The sequence below is a fragment of the Dipteris shenzhenensis genome, chromosome 15 (genome assembly GCF_047967505.1).
Source record: "Dipteris shenzhenensis isolate YYH24624 ecotype China chromosome 15, Dip_SZ_1.0, whole genome shotgun sequence".
In the NCBI taxonomy this organism is placed as follows: domain Eukaryota; kingdom Viridiplantae; phylum Streptophyta; class Polypodiopsida; order Gleicheniales; family Dipteridaceae; genus Dipteris; species Dipteris shenzhenensis.
Window position 1 is genome coordinate 45,050,322 of NC_141610.1, and position 24,635 is coordinate 45,074,956.

At 43.6% G+C, this 24,635-nt stretch overlaps 1 protein-coding gene across 2 annotated transcripts in view; it reads right to left on the reverse strand.

Annotated features, from left to right (window-relative positions):
* The window catches only part of LOC147893879 (primase-helicase Twinkle, chloroplastic/mitochondrial-like), a 73,605-nt gene that overhangs the window by 40,858 nt on the left and 8,112 nt on the right, over nt 1-24,635 (reverse strand). For both annotated transcript variants that reach the window (XR_015542225.1, XM_087385810.1), the window contains exons 2-11: nt 23,451-23,575; nt 23,201-23,256; nt 22,886-22,943; nt 22,662-22,778; nt 8,516-8,593; nt 8,318-8,398; nt 8,149-8,214; nt 7,947-8,063; nt 6,450-6,497; nt 6,284-6,369 (exon numbers count right to left, since the gene is read on the reverse strand). Coding sequence is in view for 1 of the 2 variants with exons in the window: in XM_087385810.1 (XP_087241936.1) it covers nt 6,284-6,369; nt 6,450-6,497; nt 7,947-8,063; nt 8,149-8,214; nt 8,318-8,398; nt 8,516-8,593; nt 22,662-22,778; nt 22,886-22,943; nt 23,201-23,256; nt 23,451-23,575 (832 nt within the window). In the remaining variant the exon portion in view is untranslated. The remainder of the gene's footprint in view (nt 1-6,283; nt 6,370-6,449; nt 6,498-7,946; nt 8,064-8,148; nt 8,215-8,317; nt 8,399-8,515; nt 8,594-22,661; nt 22,779-22,885; nt 22,944-23,200; nt 23,257-23,450; nt 23,576-24,635) is intronic.

Consider the following 24,635-nt stretch of genomic DNA (forward strand, 5'->3'; position numbering starts at 1 on the left):
GGAACAGCGTGGGCATGTTGGATTGAATTTCCAGCCCATGAAGTGCGAATCAGCCCCAAGAAGGTGAGAAAGCAATCAGCCCTGTTATGGCGAGAAAGTGCCCAAGGTTGATGGGTAGAAACGCCACACAAGTGACGAAGAATGAAGCCCTTGACTCCAAGGAAGAGATGCAACAGCCCGCATGGCTTGATTGAAGATCAAGCGAGAAACAAGTACATAAGAAAAGGGGCAGCCCTATGGTAGGTGAAGCCACGAAGAGAGGGCAGCCCATATGTGTTTGCAAGACGTGTCAATGAATGAAGAAAAAGACCAGCCAAGAACAGCCCAAGATTGAGTGCCATGAAGGCATGAAAGTGAAGAAGATTTGCAGCCCAAAAGACCAGCCAAAGACCTCTAAAATTGAGGATTTGAAGACCCCACAATAGTAAGGTATCCGCTGCGTGTTTGAAGTGTATTTTGGGGTGATTATTCTAATTTGTTGCTTGCTGTAATTCAGTCAAAATGGCGGACAGCAAGGTTGATTTTGTGCTCCCAGAAAGTGGGAAGCTTGATGGCAAAAACTATCCAATTTGGAAGTTTAAGATGAAGAATCTCTTTAAGTTGAAAGACTTGTGGGAGATTGTAGAAGGCAAAGATGAAAGGCCTGATGTGATGAAGCCAGTAACGGTGCCCAATATGACACCTCAAGAAAAGAGGGCTGAGGATAAAAGGTATGAAGAAGAACTTGAAGTTCAAGCAAAATTTGATAAAAGAGCTCAAAAAGCTCTTTGTTACATCAACATGAATGTGAAGGACAGCATCATTCCTCAAATAAGTGGTGCTACAGCTCCAGATGAGGCATGGACAACTCTTCAAACTCTATTTGAATCAGTAAATACAACAAGGTTGTTGTTCCTTAAACAAAAGTTGCATGCTTTTAAGAAGGAACCACTGCCTATTTGACTCGTTTGAAAGATATCACTGACCAATTGCTCTCAGTCGATGAGGTTGTAACAGATGTGGATATGGTAAGCATAACCATGAATGGGCTTACTATGAATGAAAGCAATTCACCATGGCAACATTTGGTGACTTCCCTAATGGTGAGGGAGACCACTCCTAACTTTGAGGAGTTGAGTGCTCTCTTGCTACAAGAAGAGTTAAGAAGACAAGGAAGCGGGACGAAGAGTTCCAAGAACAAAGATGAAGCATTCACCGTGAGAGGAAGACCATGGCGTGGCCGTGGAAGAGGTGGATGGAATCGAAACAATGAAAGGCAAAATCAGGGCAGGCATGAAGAAGGGGGAGATTCGAACTCCTCCTATCAAGAAAGAAGGCAATTTACCCCTCGAGGAAGAGGAGGATATAGAGGCAACTTTCGTGGAAGAGGACGCAGCTCCTACACTTCAAGAAGAGGCCCGTGTTACTATTGTGAGAAGGATGGTCATGTGGAGAGTGAATGTCGCATAAAACAGCATGCACAACAATCAAGAGGGAGAGGCAGAGGCTTCTCAAATTGGCAAAGGCAAAATAGCAACAACTTTGCGGGAGAAGGAAATCAGAATAATGAAAGAAATAGCAAGGATGAGTTTTTGTTGATGGCTGATCATACAAAACAGTCCCACTATCGTGGGGAATGGTATGTCGATTCGGGTGCCACAGCGCCCATGACCGGCAATGGTGATTGGTTTTCTCAGTATGTTGATGAAGAAGGCAGTAACAAAGTGTTTTTGGGTGATGATTCCACACAAAACATTCACGGATATGGCGACATACCTATCAAGCTCAAAAATGGTGAGATTGGTACTCTTAAAAATGTATTGTGGATTCCTAATTTGGCAAGAAATTTGCTTTCTGTGGGCTGCATAACAGATCAGCACATGAGTGTTGAGTTTTTCAAGGAGTACTTCATCATAAAAGACCTCAAGAATGAGGGAAAGGAAGTTGCTCGTGGCATACGCAGCAATGACAGGTTGTACAAGCTAATTACTATGAGTGACCAGCAAGTATTGATGTCTCAAACGGAGCAAACCTCTCAGCTTTGGCATAGGAGGTATGGTCATTTAAATATGAAAGCACTTAAGTATTTATTTGACAATGGCATGGTCACAGGAATCCCAAAGATTGGTGAGATACCGGGTGTATGTGAGCCTTGTCCTTGGGCAAGCATGCAAGGACTCCATTTCCAAAAGCAAGCTCATGGAGAGCAACACAAAAACTTGAATTGATACACTGTGATTTGTGGGGACCGGCTCAAGTGAATTCACTTGGTGGATCACGTTATTTTATGTCCCTTATTGATGATTATTCACGCAAGTGCTGGCTGTATTTTCTCAAAAGTAAGGGTGAAACTCTTGATGTGTTCAAGCAATGGAAATCTTATGTGGAAAATGAAACAAGTATGAAAGTGAAGACTCTCCGCACAGACAGAGGAGGTGAGTTCATGTCAAATGAGTTTGATTTGTTATGCAATGAAAGTGGTATGTTTCATCAACTTACTACAGCTTATAGCTCTCAACAAAATGGAGTAGCGGAAAGAAAGAATCGCACTGGGGTGGAAGGAGCACGATGCATGCTCAAAGATTCAAGATTGGGACGTAAGTTTTGGGCAAAGGCTGTCCACACAGCCATATATTTGCAGAATAGATCTCCAACAAAAGCGCTTGGCAAACAGGCAGAAATTGGATGATAAATCAATTAAGTGTATCTTTATTGGATATGCAACATGTTCAAAGGCTTACAAACTTTATGACCCTGTGAGTCAGAAGGTTATAATCACACGTGATGTGTTGTTTGATGAAACAAAGAACAGCGCTGATTTTCATTTGGTGGAAGAAGATGAAGATCCCCTCATTTTCTTTGAGGTTGATGAAGAGACGGGCGACAAGAAAGATGAAGGATTCAAGGCAGCTCAAAACAGGCCAGCGAGTATCAATGAAGGCATTCCGCCTCAAGATGTGCATGAAACAGTCCCAAATATTCCAAATGTGGTTCCCATGGATGATGTTATTGCAGACAATCCACAAAGTGTGAAGAAATTGCCCAGATGGTATATTAAAACTATTGAAGATAGTAGTACTTTGGAGCAGGCTGAAAGTAGCAATGATGGGCTGAGAAGATCACAAAGAATCAAGGACAAAGGTACGTCACATGTGAACTTTGCTTTGATGGCAAAAGTTCTTTCTAATGATGAACCCACTTCATTTTCTGAAGCAATCAAAAACAGCAAATGGAAAGAAGCAATGGAAGAAGAATACTCTTCTATCATGAAGAATAACACTTGGACACTTGTTGAGTTACCTCATGGGAAGCAGGCCATTGGTACTAAGTGGGTTTTCAGGATCAAGTACAAGGCAGATGGCACCTTGGACAAGTACAAGGCAAGGCTGGTTGCTAAAGGTTATGTGCAAAAAGAAGGGATTGATTATGAGGAGACATTTGCTCCAGTTGCAAAAATGACAACCATACAATTGGTTTTGGCAGTGGCCACTCATCATGGGTGGTCTGTCGCACAAATGGATGTCAAGTCTGCCTTTCTCAATGGCATTCTTGAAGAGGAGGTATATGTGCAACAGCCCCAAGGCTTTGAAATCAAAGGCAAGGAGAGGCTTGTGTGCAAGCTTAAGAAGGCGTTGTATGGCTTGAAACAAGCTCCCAGGGCATGGTACTCAAGGATTGATGAGTATCTCACAAAGAATGGCTTCATGAGGAGTAAGAATGACTCCAACCTTTATGTCTTTCATGGAAATGCAGATTTATTATTGATCATTGTCTATGTGGATGATTTGGTAATCACAGGAAGCAGCACCTCATTGATTAAGCGCATAAAGAAGAGCTTGTCAATTGAATTTGACATGAGGGATTTGGGACAGCTTCATTACTGTCTTGGTATTGAAGTTTGGAGGCAAGACCCAATCCAAGTATGTGAAAGATGTACTTGAAAGATTTGAAATGGCTGATTCAAAAATAATGCACACCCCCATGGAATTGAATGAGAAGCTAACCTCACGTGTAGATGAAAAGAAAGTGGATGGCACAGGTTATAGGAAACTGGTTGGCAGTCTCATTTATGCTACTATCACGAGGCCGGATATTTCATATGCAGTGAGTGCTCTAAGTCAGTATATGGCAGATCCAAAGGAAAGCCACATGAAGGCAGCAAAGCGGTTGTTGAGATACATGAAGGGCACTTATAATTATGGTCTCGAATTTGTTGCATCTTGTGATTTATTGCTGGCTGGTTATTGTGATTCTGATTGGGCCAGCAGTGTTGATGACAGAAGATCTACCTCAGGATATTGTTTCTCACTTGGCTCTGGAGTTATTTCATGGAAGAGTAAGAAGCAACCCACGGTTGCTTTATCCTCTACTGAAGCTGAGTATATTGCAGCAAAAAGTGCCGTTTGTGAAGCAGTGTGGCTGAGGTGCTTATTGGCTGAAATACATGAAGTACAGGCAGGTGCAACAGTGATTTATTGTGACAATCAAAGCTGTATTCAGATTGCTAAAAATCCAGTATTCCATGCAATGACGAAGCATATTGAAATTCATTATCATTATGTTCGTGAGATCTCCTACAGCTACACACACACTCAGTACCTGGTTGGCACTAGTGAGATTCCTATGAAGCTCAGCTTCCTGTGAAGCTCATCTTCTACAAGAACCACTGCTTGTGGATTTTAGAGGAAGGCTTCATTGACTTAGCAGGATATATGTGGATCCAACTCCCCCATTCCTTGAGGATATCGATCAAGCAAATATGTGTCTTGTCGCATCGACTACGCATTGAGAGTGGGCATGCTGAGGGCATACCTAGAGAGGGTTGCATTTGTGCTTTCCACGATCAGCAAGAGATTGAGTCGAAGCACTTCGCTTTCAGATGCCCTTAGTATTATGAGAGAGGAGAATAGCAAGAACCAGTAGAAAACTTAGAAATAGGGTAAAGGGAGGTCACTCTTACTTGAAAGAGGACATGGATGTGCAGCTCCACGGGGCTGGCTAGCATGGCTACTAGAGGCTGCTGTCCTTCTTGCATGTACAGCTTGTAGCTGATGCTTAGTTTACAACTCTCAATGGAAAGTGTGCACTTGTATTAAGGATCAATGGAAATGAAGTACAGATTAAGCCCCTTTTATAATTTTGGGAAGTGGGCCAGCAACACCTTTGCTTATGGGATTAGTATAACAGTTGCCACGTGGCAAGCTCACAATAAAGCGTAGTACCCTACTAAATTAAACAAATAAGTACTGAAGTGTGTACAATAAATGTGACCCCATTTCAATGCTAACTGGGCCCCCATTTGGGTTGCTACTGCCAACCCTAGTGTAGCCTACTATTACAATCCTCCCCTACTTGCAGAAATTTTGTCCTCAAAATGAAGGAAAGTAATACAACTGAAAATGTAAGAGAGAGTGTGGAGACAGTCCAGCCTGGTAAGAGCAAGAAGATCTGAGGTCATTACCATTGTCTCTTCAGGATGGTTTCGGACCCCTCTCTAGTTTCCTGTCTTATTCAGATCAAAGATGTCTAGCAACTTTCATTCATGAGGCCATCCAACATAGAAAGTGTCTACTTATGACACTGTACATCCAAACTCCTCGATCACTACATTTTTCCTGCCAAACAACACCGACCAGGATACCCCAAGGAGACTGTGACGCTAAGATCTAGATTGAGAGACACACCAAACTTGATGCACAAATCAAGCTCCAAGACCAGAGACGGGGCCGATGAGGGTGACAGTGGCACTTGTTCAGTGCAGAACCACATCTAGGAGACCCCAGCAAACCATGCACATAGACCATCGCCAGCGCTCTGTCATAGGTTTTATGCCACCGCAGGCTTGCACACCGCCAGGCTCCCACTTGGGCTTGACCCCTCTGATAGCTTTGAGAGGATCATCACAGTGATGCCACACCACAATTTCGATCCTCCCCTTAGAGCTCAGACATTTTTATGTATTGTGTTTCTAGGATTATGTTGTATTCTTTCAAAGACTTTAATAAGCTTTCTTTCTTTCTTTCTTTCTCTCTCTATATACACACACTCACACACATAGAGATACACATGTTCATCTCTGCGCATGTGCAGGTGCACATGTGCAGGTTTGTTTGTAATTGTGTGCGCACATGGGGGTACATGTGGATGGATGGATGGATGAATCTTTGTGTCTTAGTGTTGTACATACATACGTATGTATGCATGTATGTATACACATATTTGTATCTGAATGTGCATGTGTGTGTGTGTGCATGCGCAGACACAAGTGTGTATATGTGTCCCTCTACAAAGTCAACTAGCTTACCGCTCTCGACCAAGTCGACGTGCCAGTTCCTCTGCAAGGGCTTGCCCAGGCTCGTCTGAATCTGTTGCTAATATAATACGGCTTGCCTGCCAAAGAAAAGTGTCAGTAAACTACACATAGAAGCCCTTATCTCAAGATGCCCCAAAGAAAACATCACAAAACATACCTTAGCAAAATAGTCCTTGCAATTCCATATGTACTCAAACTTCTTGTCCTGTGTCAACAACAAAGAGTACTCAAAGTTGTGGCCTCCCCCTATGACTTTGGTCCTGGCCCCCTTCTTTGACCCCTGATCCTCTCCCTCCCTCCCTCCGTCCCCCCCTCCCTCCATCTCTCTCTCTCTCTCTCTCTCTCTCTCTCTCTCCCCCCCCCTCCCCCCCAATCAATAAATGCAACCATATTCCAACAAAAGCAATCACCCACGACTCAAGGCCAAGCATCTGTTCAACTTGCTGAATTCACTTGCCAAATAGTATACTAGATGTCAGCAGCACTATTTTGCTAAAACTGGGATAACATAGGTTTGTATTTTGGATAGTTTATGGGCACAAACTCAGCAACCATTTCGTGTAATCTCTCCCTTTGTTTTTGTTTGAGCCTTTGATATTTCTCCCCTCTAGCTGACCTCCAAATATCTCTCTCTACAGCTCATCTTCCTTCTATGGCAGCTGCACGTGGGGTATCTTGATGGGCAGGAAGCTCCATCTAGGATCAACCATGAGTGATTGAAGCTATGAAAGAGCCTGGGTGGGGTGGGAGTCCCATAGGAAAGCTTGGTGTCTCTAGAGCATGTCAGAGATCTGTCGGTCTCTGGCTTGCTTTCTACGTCTCACCAAAGGGCAGCATTGTGAGGCTTCCGGTTGCTGTGAGGCTGCAATGACAATGCCTGGTTTATTGAACCCACCAGCTCACATGGTCGTAAACACTTGCCATCATGGGTTTATGCCAATCGCTATAAACCCCACATAACATGGATCGTACTATCATGTGCAAACACAGCTAATAACGCTATGGATACCATACATGAAGGAATGAAAATAAAAACTCATCTGAGTGAACTGCACAGTCAAGTCGTATCACTCCACCTACTTGTATTGAGATGGACTTTCATCAATCAATGACTTCTTTCAGGCACCATCAAAATGACAAGCTGTTCTATGGGGTTTAAACAATCCATGCAAGTTTAGTATCCATTTGAATCCTTGGGGTGTAGAAAACTAAAACGATTTTATTCTCTCATTGGATTTTTTCACATCTTACAAGTTATACTTGAAGGCACGCCATGAAATGCATGACATTTCTCACTCTATCATAATCAATGTCAGCCTTCCACTTTGAGCTACATTCTCAGCCATCTCAAACAAGTTTAACTTTTGATCTGCCCTACAATAAAGCCATTCTAAACATTATGTTCAAACAAGTGTACCATAGACACTGGCTGCTTAACCCAAAGGCAAAGTATTCCTTTCTGACAGTAATTGCCCACACACACAAAAAAAATACATGCTTGAAATGACCTTGGAGAGCTCCTTCAATATATTGCCAGCACGCTTAGGACAACTTTTTGCCAACCACGATCACACATCACGCATGTATGACCTCTCTTGCCACCACAAACCAGTAAAGAAATTTACAGAATCATGTCAAGATAAATGTCACAAACCTCTGTTTCAGATGGCACCTCTTTTGCTGAAACTTTCGCAGGTGCCCCATCAGGCACACTGACACAGTTCTGCATGCCTGCCTCCTCCATTGCTAGCTTATCAAGCTCACCCTCCACCTGATGTTCAACAAATAAGAGTATAGGGGTGGCGTTGGGTATAAACAAGACAGTCGGCTGCATAACGATATAGTAATATGCTTACAATTATAATTTCATCTGCATCCTTGATGTCATCAAGACCATATAGTATCTTCCGAGTATTTTTTTCCTGAATATTTGAACACACCCAGAAATCTAGTGTCAGTTGGCCTGGATAAAATTAACAAATAAAGACCAGCATTTGTGCACACCTCATAACAAGAATGAATGACCTGCCAAAAGCGTTTGCCTGCGTTACGATACTTGCAGCTAACAATTTTCCCACCCTCCCAATAAGGAAAAGCAATGGCCTCCTGCAAATCCACGGAAAGATCGGTATTGAATTCAGGCTAAGACTGCCGATCTAAATATGACAATGTATAACCCACGATCCGATAAATAAATCCATCTATCCCTTTATCAGCACTAACCTGTTTCCTGACCTGCCTGACGCCATTGCGATTCAAAGTGTCCACACTAATCTCACGAGAGCGAAAGAAATCTAGATGCTGCATTATCACAAACATTAAATCCTTAGGAACAACAATACAGTTGTGATGTTTCACATCCACATAAATTATAAACAAGTGTATGCCTCCTGCCCTCCCCCCAGGAATTCAAGCATTGAAGTGGCCGTGCCTCAAAGCATGATAGATCTGAAAGTCAAAATCTTATATAAAACACAGAGGCCCTAAATGTTCAATTTGTCTCCTAGTCATCTTCTGCCTCCAGCAAAAGTTAATGAAAGTCTCTCTCTGGGCTGCCAAGGTCATCCACAAGAGCAGAAGACTGAATGAGGCTCTGACATCAACGATGTAACCAGCCCTCTAGATACAACCAAAAACTTTTGAATTGAGCACAAATTGAAATGCTTGGAGGGTGAAGAAAGATGACAAGCCGCCCTGACAAAGAGGGCTACCTTGAAAGGGAGCTCTACCGATGACAATGAAGATCTCACCCACATGTACATAGAACGTTGGAATACAGACGCCCACTTACTACAACCAAACCCCTGCATCATCTGAAATCACACCATCAATCTAGATCACACTGAATATGTGCAAACAAGTACTTTGGAATCTGGAGAATTATGGACCCAAGTAGACAGCCAAAATAGATGTACATATCATGCTCCAATATAGATAATTAAGTATAAAAGCAGCCCTAGCATACTTCACCTGCAGCCAACTGCTGTTCAGGTATAGTACCCAAAGGGGGCCTCAATATTGCTCCTACTACTGATGTTCTCCTCCTGCCACGTGCCCTAAGCTAAAAGCTCCAATAACTGAATTTGGGCCATAGGCCCCTATTACAAATGTAGGTGAGCAATCTGCCACCTCCTTCAAATCTGACTAACTGGCCCTCCCAGAGAGACCCGACTGGTCTATAGACCAGCCAAGCTCCTCTATCCAGATGGCCACCAAGACCCTGGCAGATCTGCCCACACCCGATTGCCCCTGGAGACATCTTGTGTGCCTATAAAGGCCACACCCAGCCAGCATAACTAGCCCCATGTGGACTCTTGTGAGCAATATAGAGGGTCCGAACCAACGAGTCCCACATGGACTGTTCAAACCTCTTCCAAGGCAACATCCAACCCTACTACAGATCTCCCCTTCATGCCTAGGAGGAGGCCACTTATGCTGCCCAAATGACAGGGCATAGCAGTACACACGTGTCAGTCAAGATGTTGCCTGCAGGCAGTCCACACAGGCCACATATCTGCCCACATCACATGTTTGTTGGGCCAGCTAGGTGGCAAACAAACTCATTTCGCAGGTGATACCCTCCTTGTCCTCATTTGGGTGCTCACATATGGGGAGATGACCTCATTCTCTGACACCAGGATTTAATATTCACATAATAAAGTGCCATTTGGACATGATTTACATGCCTGAATGACATACTCACGTAATTCCGGTCGCAATTAACTGGAAACCAGTGGGCTACTGCCAGTAATCGTCTGACTACCATTGCCACACTGGTGCTAGGCCAACTACCACCAGTAAAATTTTGATTACCAAAAATAGTAAGCCAATTACCGCCAGCAGTCACCACACTACTGCCGGTAATCCCTAGGGATGCTAACAAGTTGCACATGGTTTTGAGTGTTTGCTATTAGTATCCAAATGTCCATTACTCTAGGGCATATGAATATATATGGTTTTGGAACTCGGTGATTCATATCTAGATGGCCACGATTGTAGGACATGTAAAATGTAAGTAACTTATGAATCATATATCTAGATGAATCCAGGAACATGCCCAAACTCATCCTCTAAAAACACAAAACAGTGTGCAGCTTCAATCTCATGATAGTAACTCATAAGGTTGCTACTATGACATCCCCACCAATGTCATCAGCGCCAAACGGTGGTTATAGACCATAGTATAAACATTCGCTCACACACACAAATCCACACACCCAAACGTACTTGAGCATCCATTTAAACAAAGGTCTTCATACTAAGCACTCCGGAGATGAAGGGCAGACTCAGCCATGACAAAGGCTAGCATGAAAGGAAAAGGGTAATCAAAAAGTAGTCCACTTTCTCTTCATTCAAGCTACAACTGCTTGTGAAGACTATATGATTCCATTTGAGTCTCTCCTAAATGAGCATCTTGGTTAATAGAGCAACGCACCACATAACATAGAATATATCACAATATCAACAAGCCACAACATGGACAAAAACCTCACAAGGTGCAATTTGCATCTCTGCTAATACAACGGGAACCTATATCTAGATGAATCCAGGAACATGCCCAAACTCATCCTTTAAAAACACAACACATAGTAGAGTTTCAATCTCTAAGGTTGAAAACCATAAACTCCGTCATAAATAGCAAGAACTAGATACTATGACATCCCCACCGACGTCATCAGCACCCAACCAATTGGTGTAAACCATATGCTCTCACACATACAACTATGACATCCCCACCAGCTTCATCAGCACCTAACTGATTGGTGTAGACCATAGGCTCTCACATGCAAACCCACCTTGCGAGCCATGACAAAGGCTAGCACTAAACATATGCTTTCACATATACAAATCCACCCTGCGAGCCATGGCAAAGGCTAGCACTAAAGGAGAAGGCTAATCAAAGGTAGTCTACATTCTCTTCAAAACTACTTGTGAAGACTATACGATTACATTTTAGCTCTCCCAAACGAGCATCTAAGCAAAACAATGCTAGACAATCTAGCTGATAGGCAGCACCACTTAAGATAGAAATAATTTATCGCAATATAAGCAAGCCACCACATGGAAGAAAACTTCACAAGGTGAAATTTGCATGTCCACTTATGAATCGATTAGTTTCTCATGCATAATTCAAAGAAACAAAAGAAGATTCAAATTCACTCATTCACATCTATGAATCTTTCAATGAGACATGTTAGTTTCTCATGCATAATTCAAAGAAACAAAAGAAGATTCAAATTCACTCATTCACATCTATGGATCTTTCAATGAGACATAGCACATGTTTCAACGAGGCATAATATATTATTCATGCATTTGTGTACATTATAGAATTCGATTATAATGCAATCCATGCATTATGTTGGAAATTTGATGGTCACCTCCCCAAATGTGAGCCCCCATATGAGTAGAGCATGGGGGATGTCATGTGCACAGATTGGTATCCGACGTGTACTGGGTACACAAGACTAGCTCGGGTAGCGTGGGGAGGCTTAGAGCTAGGCAGGCTTGATTCTCAGGTTGAGTGGCAAGGGTACGAACCAGTTAGAGGTCTTCGCTATTTTTGGCGCTTAGGGCCCAAGTCTATATAAGGGGCCCAGAGGTTCAGTTCTCAGGGAGCTGATGGGAGCAAGTTTCGTTCCCAAGTGCTAGGTCTGATCCTGGATTGAGTCGCGGATGTGCGCCTACATCATAGCGAAGCCCAAGGCCCAGCAGCAGATCCTAGGCTTCACAGCACCACCTGGTGGTATGGGACACCAAGCTGGTTAGGATCTGGTTGGGAATTCATGCCAGTAGCTCAGCTTGTGGCTCGGAGGGGACATCTCCTGAATCGGGATCACATCCCGTAGATGTCATGGTTGGGTGGTGAGCAGCCTGCTCAGTTTCCTCATGTTGGTGTGTTCTTGTGTTTGCTTGCAGATCAGAGGTTTCAGGAGTGCTGGGGACGTGTCAGTTGGTATCAGAGCCAACTCCTAAGGTAGGAACTTCTATTGCGAGAATTTTGGACGATTCTTTCTCTAGGTATGCCCTAATTTCGAAATTCGTGCTCAAACCCTACAAGTGTCTGCTGGTTCATCGCTTAAGGGAAGTGGTATTAGATTGGGATAGAAGGAAGGAGAGAGAGAGAGTGCAGGGTGATTTCGTTGTAAGAAGTGATAGGCTGAGAGAGTGGGAGAGAGGTAGTTAGGAGGAAGTAGTGAGGTCCAGGTAGAGGCGTCAGAAGGGAGTCAGGAGAGAGCGTAGAGTTGGGGCGAACCAAAGGGGATCCCGCATGTCAGTTGGCTGCTCAGGGGCTGTGATGGTAGGTAGAAGGGGAGCGTAGAAAGGTGCACAACAGGATAGGGATAGATCGCAATCTAGGCCAGTTGCTTTTCGGGGGGGCCTGGGGGCTTAAAAAAGCGCTACCCCTCCATTTTTGGAGGGTGAGCTTTTGGAAAAGCAGGGCTTTACTAAAAGCCTGCTCTCCCGCTATAAGTTCGGCCAAATTGCCTTCTCCCATAGCCTGCAGATTTCGCAGAATTCCAGCCCCTCTACACCTTCACGCCCGGGAGCCACAACACTTGTACGGCCTGCTACAGTCCTTCATACGGACAGCCACGAGCGGAGTCCCAGGTTCCAGAATCTGAGCTGAATCGTCAGCTCAGCTCAGCTCGCTTACCTTCTTCATCGACCAGCTTTCCCTTCTTCCATCGCCTCCTTCTTGGCCAGCTTCCACTTCGTTTCTACCTCCTAGCTCCGAGGCCACCTGCTTGTTTCTCTTCTCTAGCCTATCTTCTTTTCAGATCAGATTTCAGTCATGGCTGATTCTGCAGACCCTGAGCTTGCGATGGGAGACCAGGATTTGAACTACCACGCAGAGGATGACCAGGGTCTCTACGATGATCTGATTACGAAAAAAGCCTTCGGTGAATTCACCACTACTCTTGATGGAAAGTTTGAGCAGGTTAACACGAATCAAACAGGGTTGACACAGCAACGCCAAGGGATTCAGACTACACTCACACTTTTGACTAGCACTATTCAGGCGCTCACGCATGTGGATGCCATGGCTTCAGTGTTAGGTCCGAACATCACTCTAGATCCTTTTCCCGGAGACCACAAGTCTCGTACCAAGGAGGTTGTTGACACTTTGTTGCACAAGTGGCAAGTACACTTCCAGTTTCACCCTTATCCAGATGACAAGAAAATACAGCTTGCAGCCGGGTTTATGTCAGGAAAGGCTTTATTGTGGGGGAAGGAACTCCAACCCAAGCCTGCAACATGGAACGAATTCGAAGGGATCTTCAGGAAAGAGTTTCTGAAGAAGGAGGAAGATTACGATATCGTAGGGAAGCTCAAAGCCCTCGATATGTCCAAGCTGAATTTGACTTTTGAGGTTTATCTTCAGAGGTTTGAGGATTTGCAAACCAGAGCTACAAAGATGGATCCAGTGACCTTGTTAGGTTTCTTTGTGGATGGTTTGCCTGACTCGTACAAGTTACAGATCAAGAACAACAAGTGTACCACGTTGCAAGAGGCCATGAATTACACGCGTATTTATGATGATACCATGGCTAGTGCAAAGGGAACCACAGTTGCCGACACGGGTGGGAAGAACAAGAGGAAGTTCTTCCAGTCTACCACTAGTACCGGAAAGTCGAAGTCTATAGACAACGCCTCCAAGAAACACTTGACTCAGGCGAAGAATGGTCATGCCCGTTTTCTTCGTACCTTGAAGCTAAAGAAAGACGTTGCTTCTTCTGCGAGGAGCGGGGCCACACTAAGAATGATTGTCCTAAGTGCAAGAACCAGAAGCAAGCATCGGGACCGAAGCTCCAGGGGGGTCCGGGTACCAAAGCTAAGCGAGTTTATCAAGTTTCGATGACAGGTATTTTTGTAAATGTCATTACCTGCCCACTTTCTTGTAATTGCACTTTTAATACTTCGTTATTTGGTTCCCATGATCTTTTCCGAGTTTATGGAGAAGTTAGGGACCAAAGAGTTCACATTCTCTTTGACCCGAGCATCTCTCACAACTTTGTTAATTACAAACTTGTGCAGAAGATGACACTGTCCTAGCCATCACACCTATGAAGTGCAGCTTCCAGCTGGGAAGCAGTTTTGGGATCACAAGATTGAAGCCCTTTCTATCCGGATTCAAGAATACACAGCGGCTCTTACGTGCTATGTCATGCACTTGGAGCATGTGGAGTTGTTAATCGGAATAGAGTGGTTTAAAACCCACGATATTCGGATTGGATGGAAGGACCATACTCTTTCTTTTTTGGATAAGGACACCCAATTTTGTATTCAGTGTGATAACATTCCCTCTTCTCAGGGACCTATTGTATCTGCGATGCAACTTCGGAATATATTAAACACTTCTCATTATGATGTCTATCAGTGTGTTTTGATTCCACTTTCTTCATTTGTTGTCTCTGTTAATAACAAGAATGATTTAAGTGTGTTTGAACACCGTGAATTGAGAATGTTGTTAGATGATTTCATGGATGTATTCCCTGCTCAAAAATCGAAAGGTTTACCTCCAGAATGGACAGTAGATCATCGCATAGACTTAGTACCTGGGGCTCAACCTATCAGTGTTCCACCTTATAGGATGAGCCAGCTTGAGGAGGATGAGTTAGCTTCACAGCTACAGAATTATTTGAATATGGGCTATATTCGCCCCAGTAAATCACCTTGGGGAGCACCTGTCCTCTTAAGAAAGAAGAAAGATTCCACAAGGAGAATGTGTATAGATTATAAACGATTAAATGAAGTGACAATTAGAAATCGATACCCTCTACCTCGTTCCGATGATCTAATAAACCGTTTGGCCGGAGCGAAGTATTTCACTAAGATTGATTTGCGAACGGGTTATCACCAAATCCGTATCTATGCTAAACACATAGATAGAACCGCATTCCGAACTAGGTATGGCCACTACGAGTTTCTTGTATTACCTTTTGGTTTGACCAATGCTCCTATCACCTTCCAGCAAATGATGAACAATTTGTTCCGAGATTTTCTGGGCAAATTCGTTGTAGTGTTCTTAGATGACATCTTGGTATATAGCCGAACGCTAGAGGATCACATAGGACACCTTCGGATTGTCTTAGTTATTCTAAGACAGCATAAGCTCTATGCCAAGATGAGTAAATGTGACTTCTTTATGAAGGAGATCATTTACTTAGGACACAAGATTTCTTCTGAAGGTATTAGCATTGATCTGGATCGTATCCAGAAGGTTTTAGAATGGCCTATCCCTCAGACTGTGAAACAACTTCATTCTTTCCTAGGATTTACGGTATTTCTACGAAAGTCTGTGCGTGATTATTCACACATCACAACACCCCTGACAAACATATTGAAAGGTCGTGGACGTAGGTCTACCTAGCCGATCTCTTGGAATAATGCATTGAACAAGGCTTTTGAAACCTTGAAGTTAACTATCAAGAAAGCACCCGTTCTTGCATTACCCGATCCCACCCGGCCTTATGTTTTAGAGGCCGATGCGAGTGATTTTGCAATTGGGGCAGCTTTATTCCAAGAGGGCAGACCTGTAGCTTTTGAGAGTAAGAAGCTAGACGACACCCAATATCGTTGGCCCACACTAGAAAAAGAACTCTATGCAGTTATGTATGCACTGAAGGTTTGGAGACACTACTTGTATGGTTCGAAGTTTCTCGTATTGATCGATCATCAGTCAATCAAGTATGTGTGTGATGGGTCTGAATTGAGGGGACGGAAAGCTAGATGGGCAGAATTAATGCAAGATTTTGATTTTGAAATACGTTATCGCAAGGGTTCGTTGAATAGTGTGGCGGATGCCTTAAGTCGAGTCAAGTTTGTAAATGCTATGTCATTTACGAAAATATCCTCAGACCTATTTCAATCCTTGAGAGGGCTTTGCGCACCTGATAGTTATTTCAGTTCTTATTGGCAGAGAGTCCAGGATGGTGGGAGCTCCATGGTTGACCAGGACTCAGGGATTGTGCCACCTACGGTACAGGCGGCGAGAGGTTAGTGGATGATTAGAAACGGCTTGCTATTCCGGAATGGAAAGATTTGTGTGCCGATGTTCTGGAACTTCGATCCAAGATTCTCTCGGAGTGTCACGATGCTCCTAGTGCTGGACATCCGGGTATACATCGGACTCTGTCTCTTGTGAAGGCCTTAGAAGCGCAGGTTTATTACAGCCATTGCAGATTCCAGGTAATAAATAGGAAAGTATTTCCATGGATTTTATTACTAGTTTGCCTCGAACGTGCAAGGATCATGACTCCATTTGGGTCATAGTCGACCGTCTAACAAAAATGGCTAGATTCTTACCTACTAGAACAACTATTTCAGCTGTCTAGCTGGCTCACGAGTTTGTGGACCACTTGCTTAAGCTGTATGGTTTGCCCTCTGACATAGGGTTAAAGGGAATCCAAAATGATGCTGCAAAGACCTTCTTGCTAGACATGCAGGAAATGTTGCAGTTTGCCAAAGAGTCTATTAGAAGTGCCCAAGATCGGGACAGATTTTATGCTAATAGACATCGTTCACCTAGAGAGTTCTCTAAAGGAACGATGGCATATTTGCGAATTCCCAAGGAATCCAAGAGCCTAAGTACTGGTTTGGTTCCGAAGTTATCCCCCACATACTGTGGTCCGTTCAAGGTCATTAAAAGAATTGGACCAGTTGCATATCGACTAGAATTGCCTCCTGATGTTAAACTACATCCAGTCTTTCATGTCACTAGACTGAAAGAAGTATTCGGTGCGGATGATCAACTTGTTTCTCCTCAAGAAATAATAGAAGTTACAGATTTGACTTTTATTCCACACGAACCTGAGTGTATTCTTGAATTTCATGAAAGACATATTCGTAATAGAACTATCACGGAATACAAGATCAAGTGGAAGGATCGTGTTGAGGAGGATGCAACATGGGAGACATTACAGAACCTCCAGAGGACATTCCCGGGTTTTTTAGCGAACTTAGGAGTGAGTTCTTAGAGGAGGGGAAATATGTCATGTGCAAGGATTGGTATCCGACGTGTATTGGGTACACAAGACTAGCTCGGGTAGCGTGGGGAGGCTTAGAGCTAGGCAGGCTTGATTCTCGGGTTGAGTGGCAAGGGTACGAACCAGTTAGAGGTCTTTGCTATTTTTGGCGCTTGGGACCCGAGTCTATATAAGGGGCCCAGAGGTTCAGTTCTCAGGGAGCCGATGGGAGCAAGTTTCGTTCCCAGGTGCTAGGTCTGATCCTGGATTGAGTCGCGGATGCGCGCCTGCATCATAGCGAAGCCCAAGGCCCAACAGCAGATCTCAAGCTTCACAGCACCACCTAGTGGTATGGGACACCAGGCTAGTTAGGATCTGGTTAGGAGTTCGTGCCAGTAGCTCAGCTCGTGGCTCGGAGGGGACATCTCCTCATTCGGGATCACATCCCGTAGATGTCATGGTTGGGTGGTGAGCGCCTGCTCAGTTTCCTCACGTTGGTGTGTTCTTGTGTTTGCTTGCAGATCTGAGGTTTCAGGAGTGCTGGGGACGTGTCAGGGGAGGTGGACCAACTTAGGTTAAGGGTAAAATGGACAAATGTAACTAACAAAGCAAGGTTGCCAAATGGACAGCATTGTGGCTGTCGATCAAGCAGAAATTGTGCGGGATCTTAAGCACTTGTGTACAGATTGATACTAGGTGTTGTATGGATCTAGGGTTGAGGTTATGGGGACAGGCAGAACAGCACGAGCAGTGAAGGTGACTGCTGGACAAAGAGATCTCGCCAAGAGAAGGGGCTGGTGGCTGGATGCCACATGGCCAGGCAGGTGCAACACGGCAGTCAAGAGGCTGCCCAAACCACTCAGTTTTACAGACTGGGGGTAGGGCTGACTGAGTCGGCCAATTTGGGCTTGTTTTGGGGCCCTTGGGGCCTATAAACAGGAGCCCTCTTGGGCTGATTCACCATCCAACAGGTGAGCCATTTGAGGAGCATTTCAGCCAGCCTCAGGAGGACTTGGAGCAGCAGGAGAAGAGGCTGAGTGCAGCATACAAAGGTATATCTTCACCATTGGCTGATATCAAGGGCAGCAAGGAAGACGGATCAAAGGGGGAGATCGTGCCTCACCATTGGCTGTGTTTTGCAGCAGCAGGAGGTAAAGGTTCCAGGTCAAGCACTGCCTTCTTGTGGCTGTCCGGGAGGATCAGCTTAAAGGTATGTTTTGTGGGGCATGACGGCGAGGCCCACATAACCTCATAGGGAACACACAGGCCAAGTGTTTTGGAAGTGTTACAGAGGTAGGGGAATACTGTTTTGTGTCTTCAAGGGTCCACATCTAGCTAGCACTCTATTGGTAGAGGGTGGCACACTGAACATATCTATTTAAATTGTGTCCATCTTGGACAGAGATGTATATTTGCTGGTTCTACATCTCTCTTGTGAATTGTCCACTTACTTGCTAGACATATATCTAGGTATACACCAAGGAAAGAAGTTTTTGATCCCAAGTATACCACTAATTAGGCTTCAACTGCATTGTTTTGCTCTAAAATGACAAGTGTTCACAAGTGGTGGAGCTTGGGAAGGACGACCTTGATTCAAAGCTTGAGGGAATCATCTTCAGACCTGTGCCCTTGCGAGAAGGAGGGTGACTCAGATTCACGGAGATGTACAACATTTTATATCTATCTCTTTCAGTTCATTGTCATGGCCATGAGATGTACGATTTTGAAAAACGGGCGAATTGGACAAGACAAATTACCTGGTGCCAATGATAATGGCCGAGGCCTCCGCATCACGCATCAACCAATATCTCACTAAAACAGTGACGGTGGGCTGAGGCATTAACTCAACCCTCATTGCAATCTCCCATGCCAAACTCAAGTCCAAATGGCTCCGGACTTTCATCTTCTACAATGCAACAGATGTGGTACCTCCTCACAATTAATAGGAAGACACTTCCTTTGCTGCATGGACCATATTGAAGAATATTTACGAGGTGAATAATGATGCGAGGATTCTCGACCTTGAGACGGAGTTATACGACACCACCATGGAGAAAAGATACAATACAAGACCACGTTACTAAAATGAAGATGGTCAGGAACAAACCTTCAGCAATTGGTCAATCGACCGATTCGATGAAGATTGCTAGGCTTCTACTTGCCGTGCTTCCTAGAAGTTCCAAAAGCTTTGTCACGACGATGATAGTAGGGCAGAAAATGGTGCTGGTGACATTTGAGGAATTGGTGCCATTACTTCTGCAGGAGGAGTCTCGGGAACAGAAGTACGAAGGATCCGGAGAGGAGAAGGCCTTTTATGCCAATGACTAAGGAAAAGGCAAGGGCAAGCCTGGTGACGGCAAGCCCAAGAAAAGGAAGTCAAACCTGAGAAGGATGAGGATACTTCTAATGATGAGAATAAGAAGAAAAAAAAACAACAGAAGAAGTGCTTCTACTGTGATACGCCCAACATTATTGCAAAGGACTACACAAAGAAGGAGGTGGATCAGAAGAAGAAAGAAAGACTGCGATCTGGATGCAGAGGAGACAGAATATGTCAGCACATGTGGTAACAAGAGAGCTTTTTTGGGTGACATCTCCACGTGTTACTCAGGTAAGGCTTGAAAAGCCCGATGTTACAGTCTGGACATTGAGTTGTGACTAGAAGAAGAGTCAGAAACCTTTGTGAAGGCAAAGGACAGTGTTGAATGCTTGGATTGCTCCAGGTGCTTGGCTAGTAGCACTGACATGAGGAAGGATTCTTCAGAAGAATCCATGGATTTCGATAAGAGCTGTGAGATTGAAAGTGCAGGGTTTCACAGTGCGGTTGGGTGTGCCTCCATGAGATACATGGTTTGTTTTCAAAGCAAGCATGGATCATCTGGCATGTACACTCCTTGTATAGTCATTGAGCCATCATAACTTGTTTAGGCAGATTCTGTGCTTTGCAATTCTTAGGTAATGAGAGATTGGAAGGTGTATGGTTTCCTGCAAGTTAGAGGGGGAAGCCTTGGTGCTCCTCCGATGCTTGCAAGCAGGGTATCAGAAAGTGAAGATGGTGGACTTGTTGAAACCTCAACCGTGGAGACATGCACGCTTACAGGAGTATAGAGCGTGCTGAAGCCAGAGAGGTACTTGTTTCAGAGCTCATTGGGAGCTCATGGTCCAGGTATTCTAGAATTCTATTTGGATTGGACCCATGTACCAGGATGGTCTGTAGATTCTCATGACTTAGTGGTGGTCAACCTTACTCTTGCACACTAGATATAGGAGCTATGGACTACAATCTTGCTGAACAAAAAGTGCTAGCGTCTCTCACAGCCATTTTGTATGTAAAAAAGAGCAGAAAATAAGAAATATTACTACCGATAGTGGCCATATTACCTGCGGTAATTGGCCTTTTACCACTAGTAGTGGGCATACAACCACCGGTAATAGGTCTACTACCGTGAATAATATGCCTTTTACCGCCAGTAATAGACCAGTACCGGGTTATTGCCAGTAATAGGTCTACTACCGTGAATAATATGCCTTTTACCGCCAGTAATAGACCAGTACCGGGTTATAGGTCCACACCAGCAGTAATATTATCCAGTTTACTGGTTATCTTTTTCCGGTTACCAATATGATGTTATTCTCACGCTATTTGGGACCAAATATGACATTCATGAATTATGCATTACGAAAACGTGAAAATGTTAATGAAACCCATGTTTGTCACCCCCTTCATCAGCCCAATGTGGACCTACACCCAAGCAATGCTCCATCAGCTACCACAAGACAGCTCTCAGGAACAAGCAGAATGTATCTTTGAACACTTCTGTCTCATTCATTGAGCAAATGCGATTGTCAATTACTGGCTCTAGAGAATCAAGATCTATACGCACTTAGGACCATCTATTAATGCCTAACATCAACATAGTGATTATAGTGTTTGTATATCTAACCTCAATGGTGCAAGGTGCAACCACTAAAACAGCAGCTTCTGTTACAAGATGTGCCTCATTTGGCATTGACTCCTCTTTCCTTTTCTATGTGTCTTCTTTTCTTACGAACTGTCTAAGCGGGTCGCAGTAGAAACAATTTTCTTTTCTTGTCTCCACTATCTAAGAGTCCCTTACCCATTTGAGGAATCCTTATATCCTTTTTCTAGGGATTACCCTTTTTGGGCTTTATACATACCATTGACCTTGCCTTTGCCCATCGCAGCAAGGGCCTTCTCATCACCAGCTCCATCTTGTTTCTTCTCCCAAGCCTCCTCCTCAAATAACAAGGGACCTAACTCCTCAAAGTGCACCGCTTAGATCGTCCTCTAGTAATAACGGTTGTGACTAGCCTTGGAAGCTTATTGATCACGAGCATGGCTAACTGACTTATGACCCACACGTGCCAGCGAATCCTTGAGAATCTTCACCTTGACTAGGTGGTTGTGTACAAACTCTCTTCCCTCCAGCATCATGATGAACAACTGTTTTTGGGGCATAAACGTCCTCAAAGTATTGTTGGTCTTGTACAAGTCCTTCAAGATTGTATAGGCCTAAAACACACAATCTGCCAACTAATATGCAGAGATATTTGGTCTACAATCGTCCCAATATGCAGTTGAGACGCACATCATGCCAAGGTCACAATCACACATGATGATAGCTACTAGACATGTGCACCACACACGAGATGATTGTCACGGTTTGTACACATAGAGGGCACACACCCACATGGTATGCCCACAGTAAGGTGATAAAGTCTCCTGCTTTCACCTCACAATTTTTTATGCTTAAAGACAAAGGGATTGGAATGGGAAGAAGAAAGAAAGGAGGATATAAAATCGTATAACTTGTATAATTATTTTAGAGCTTAATAGCACAGCTAAGTACTGTGAAGATGCCCCCCAAGTAGTGATTAGCTGCTGGCATATGGGGATGAACTGTGAGAGAAGGTCTTGAGAAGATGTAGGTTTGGGATCGAAACAATGAGAAGGCCCTAGCTAGAGCATTGGGGGTAGATTTATCTCATCATGTGGACATTTCAAAGACAATAGCACAAAATTGGAGTATGCTAGAGACATTGTCCAGATCAAGGGTGAGGAATTTGACAGTCATGCTTAAGCAAGAACTATTTGGACTTCAACTGGGTGATGGAGATTCCTTAGCAGTACATCTCAACAGGTTGTAGTTGATTGTGAAATAGCTCAATGCTCTTGTAACTCGGGTTGATGAATGAGGACATCAAAGCTATCTTACTCACAAGCCTTCCTCCAAGGTACTCGAAAATTGTAACGATTTTAAGGTTGAATTTGGATACACTAACCTTTCATGATATAGTTGCAATACTTTTGAGTGAAGAGAGATGAGCTTCACAGTTACATAGATGTTTAGATAGTAGGAAGATAGTATTTTGCATACATTCTCATCCAGTGGTTCCAAGCCAAGACTCTCTTCAGTGAGGTCTCTCACTATTGGCCCGGTCTCTTCCTTAGTTTGCTGAAAATTTGGACCTCTTGAAGCATTCAGACTTCCCACCTGCACAGCGTAGCTAAGTAAGATACATGGATAACAAATTGTGAAAGGGAAAGAAAGGTGCACATTATTAGAGGTGTCCACTCGACATAAATGCCTGCTCGAACTACCTTGGTGTGGCCAGTCCAACCACATTTGGCTCGAAAGCAATTCCACTTTGCAGAATATCTGCCATCAAATTGAAATTTTTGAGTGAGACTGAGCTTAGAATTGATCGATTGACTACAACACATCTTACTTCCCTTAAAAAAACCTTGCTAAATGAGAAGAGACACATTTAAATTTTCTGAGAGCAACCAACCAGCTAAGAGAAACTGCATCAATTTTGGTAACAGTAACTTATAGAAACAAACTATGTAAGAGGTGAAAAGAGCTTCATGTGATCAAACCATAGAATAATGCACAAAAAGATGGTCAAAACTCACCCATCACTAGTTATGAAGACGGAAAGGCTCCGTTCTTTAGAATCTCCTCCTTGACACTACCACATTAAGGAAAGGTTCAGGAGTCCTTAACATAATTAAATACACTTGGCCTCCAGTCATTGCCAACCACTACCCCAATTGTATCAAGTTATTAAAAGCCTTTATGTAAGAAAGCTACATGGAATGGCTGTATAATACAAGACAGCTAGGAAGTATGCGGAAGAAAAAGGAGAGCTGGATGGGTACACACCTTGGGGCAAAGGATTTTGGTGTGCTGCCCGGGCTTATATATTTTAAGAAATATTTTGAGCTGTCTCAGATTGTCACGTACAGCAGCTTCAAGGTCCTCGCTGTAGAGAGTTCCATTGACCTGACCTGTGGTATCAGAAAATTGTATTTAAATTTCATCGTATATACACAAAATTTGTTATTTCACAACATAAACTAAAATGTTCTAAATTTTTCAACATTCCTACTAAGAGAGGACTTCATATGCCCATTACTGTGATACAACCCCTTTTCAATTTGAGAACATACCCTCGTAAGACTAGAATATGTACCTCCCAAACTTAGTGGAATGTTGAAGAAAAGTGAACTGACACTCAAAGTAATCAGGGCAGAATCATTTAAAAGCTCAAAAATTATTTAAAAGTGACGTGATACTCAAAAGTAATCAAGGTAGAATCATTTAAAAGCTCAAAAATAATGACATAATCAATAAAACAAATCCTCTGAACATCAATCACCAAAGTGCAATATGTGATGAACTACCTTTCTCTGTTTGTTGCATCTAGAATCCATTGCTCATGATCATCAATTTGTAGGTGCTATACATAAGCTTGAATTCATCAGCTTGAGTACATGGGCATGATTCCATGAAATACAAATGCATATAGCTTCAATACACAAACATTAAATAAGAAATTCATAGACAAAAAACCCAGGCTTTGATACACGAGTAATACACCTTCGAAATTCAATCCTTGAAAAGAAATTTCGAAAAAAAGGTTGTACATCTGCATACAAAGGTTGAACAAAGTTTGAGCCTAAGATAAAATACAATCGTTGAACCCTTCTCTTCCATCACCTCTCCCACGCACACCATGTTCCTATCTCTCCCCAAGTCCTATGCCCCCTCCCCCACAGATGCCCATGCCATACCACACCATGACTGGTTTCTCCCCAACTGAGAGTCTGCCCCCCACCTTCATGCTATATGCTTACCCATCACAGCCGCCCATGATCTCTCTGGATATTGTGCAGCAGCTACTCACGAAGATGCACCATATGCAACCCAGAGAGGTGGACCACAAAATATATATCTAGATAACACATAGTGCAGTTTCAATCTCATGATAGTCACTCATAAGGTTGAAAAGCATAAACTCCATCACGCATAGCATGGACTAGCTACTATGACATCCCCACTGACGTC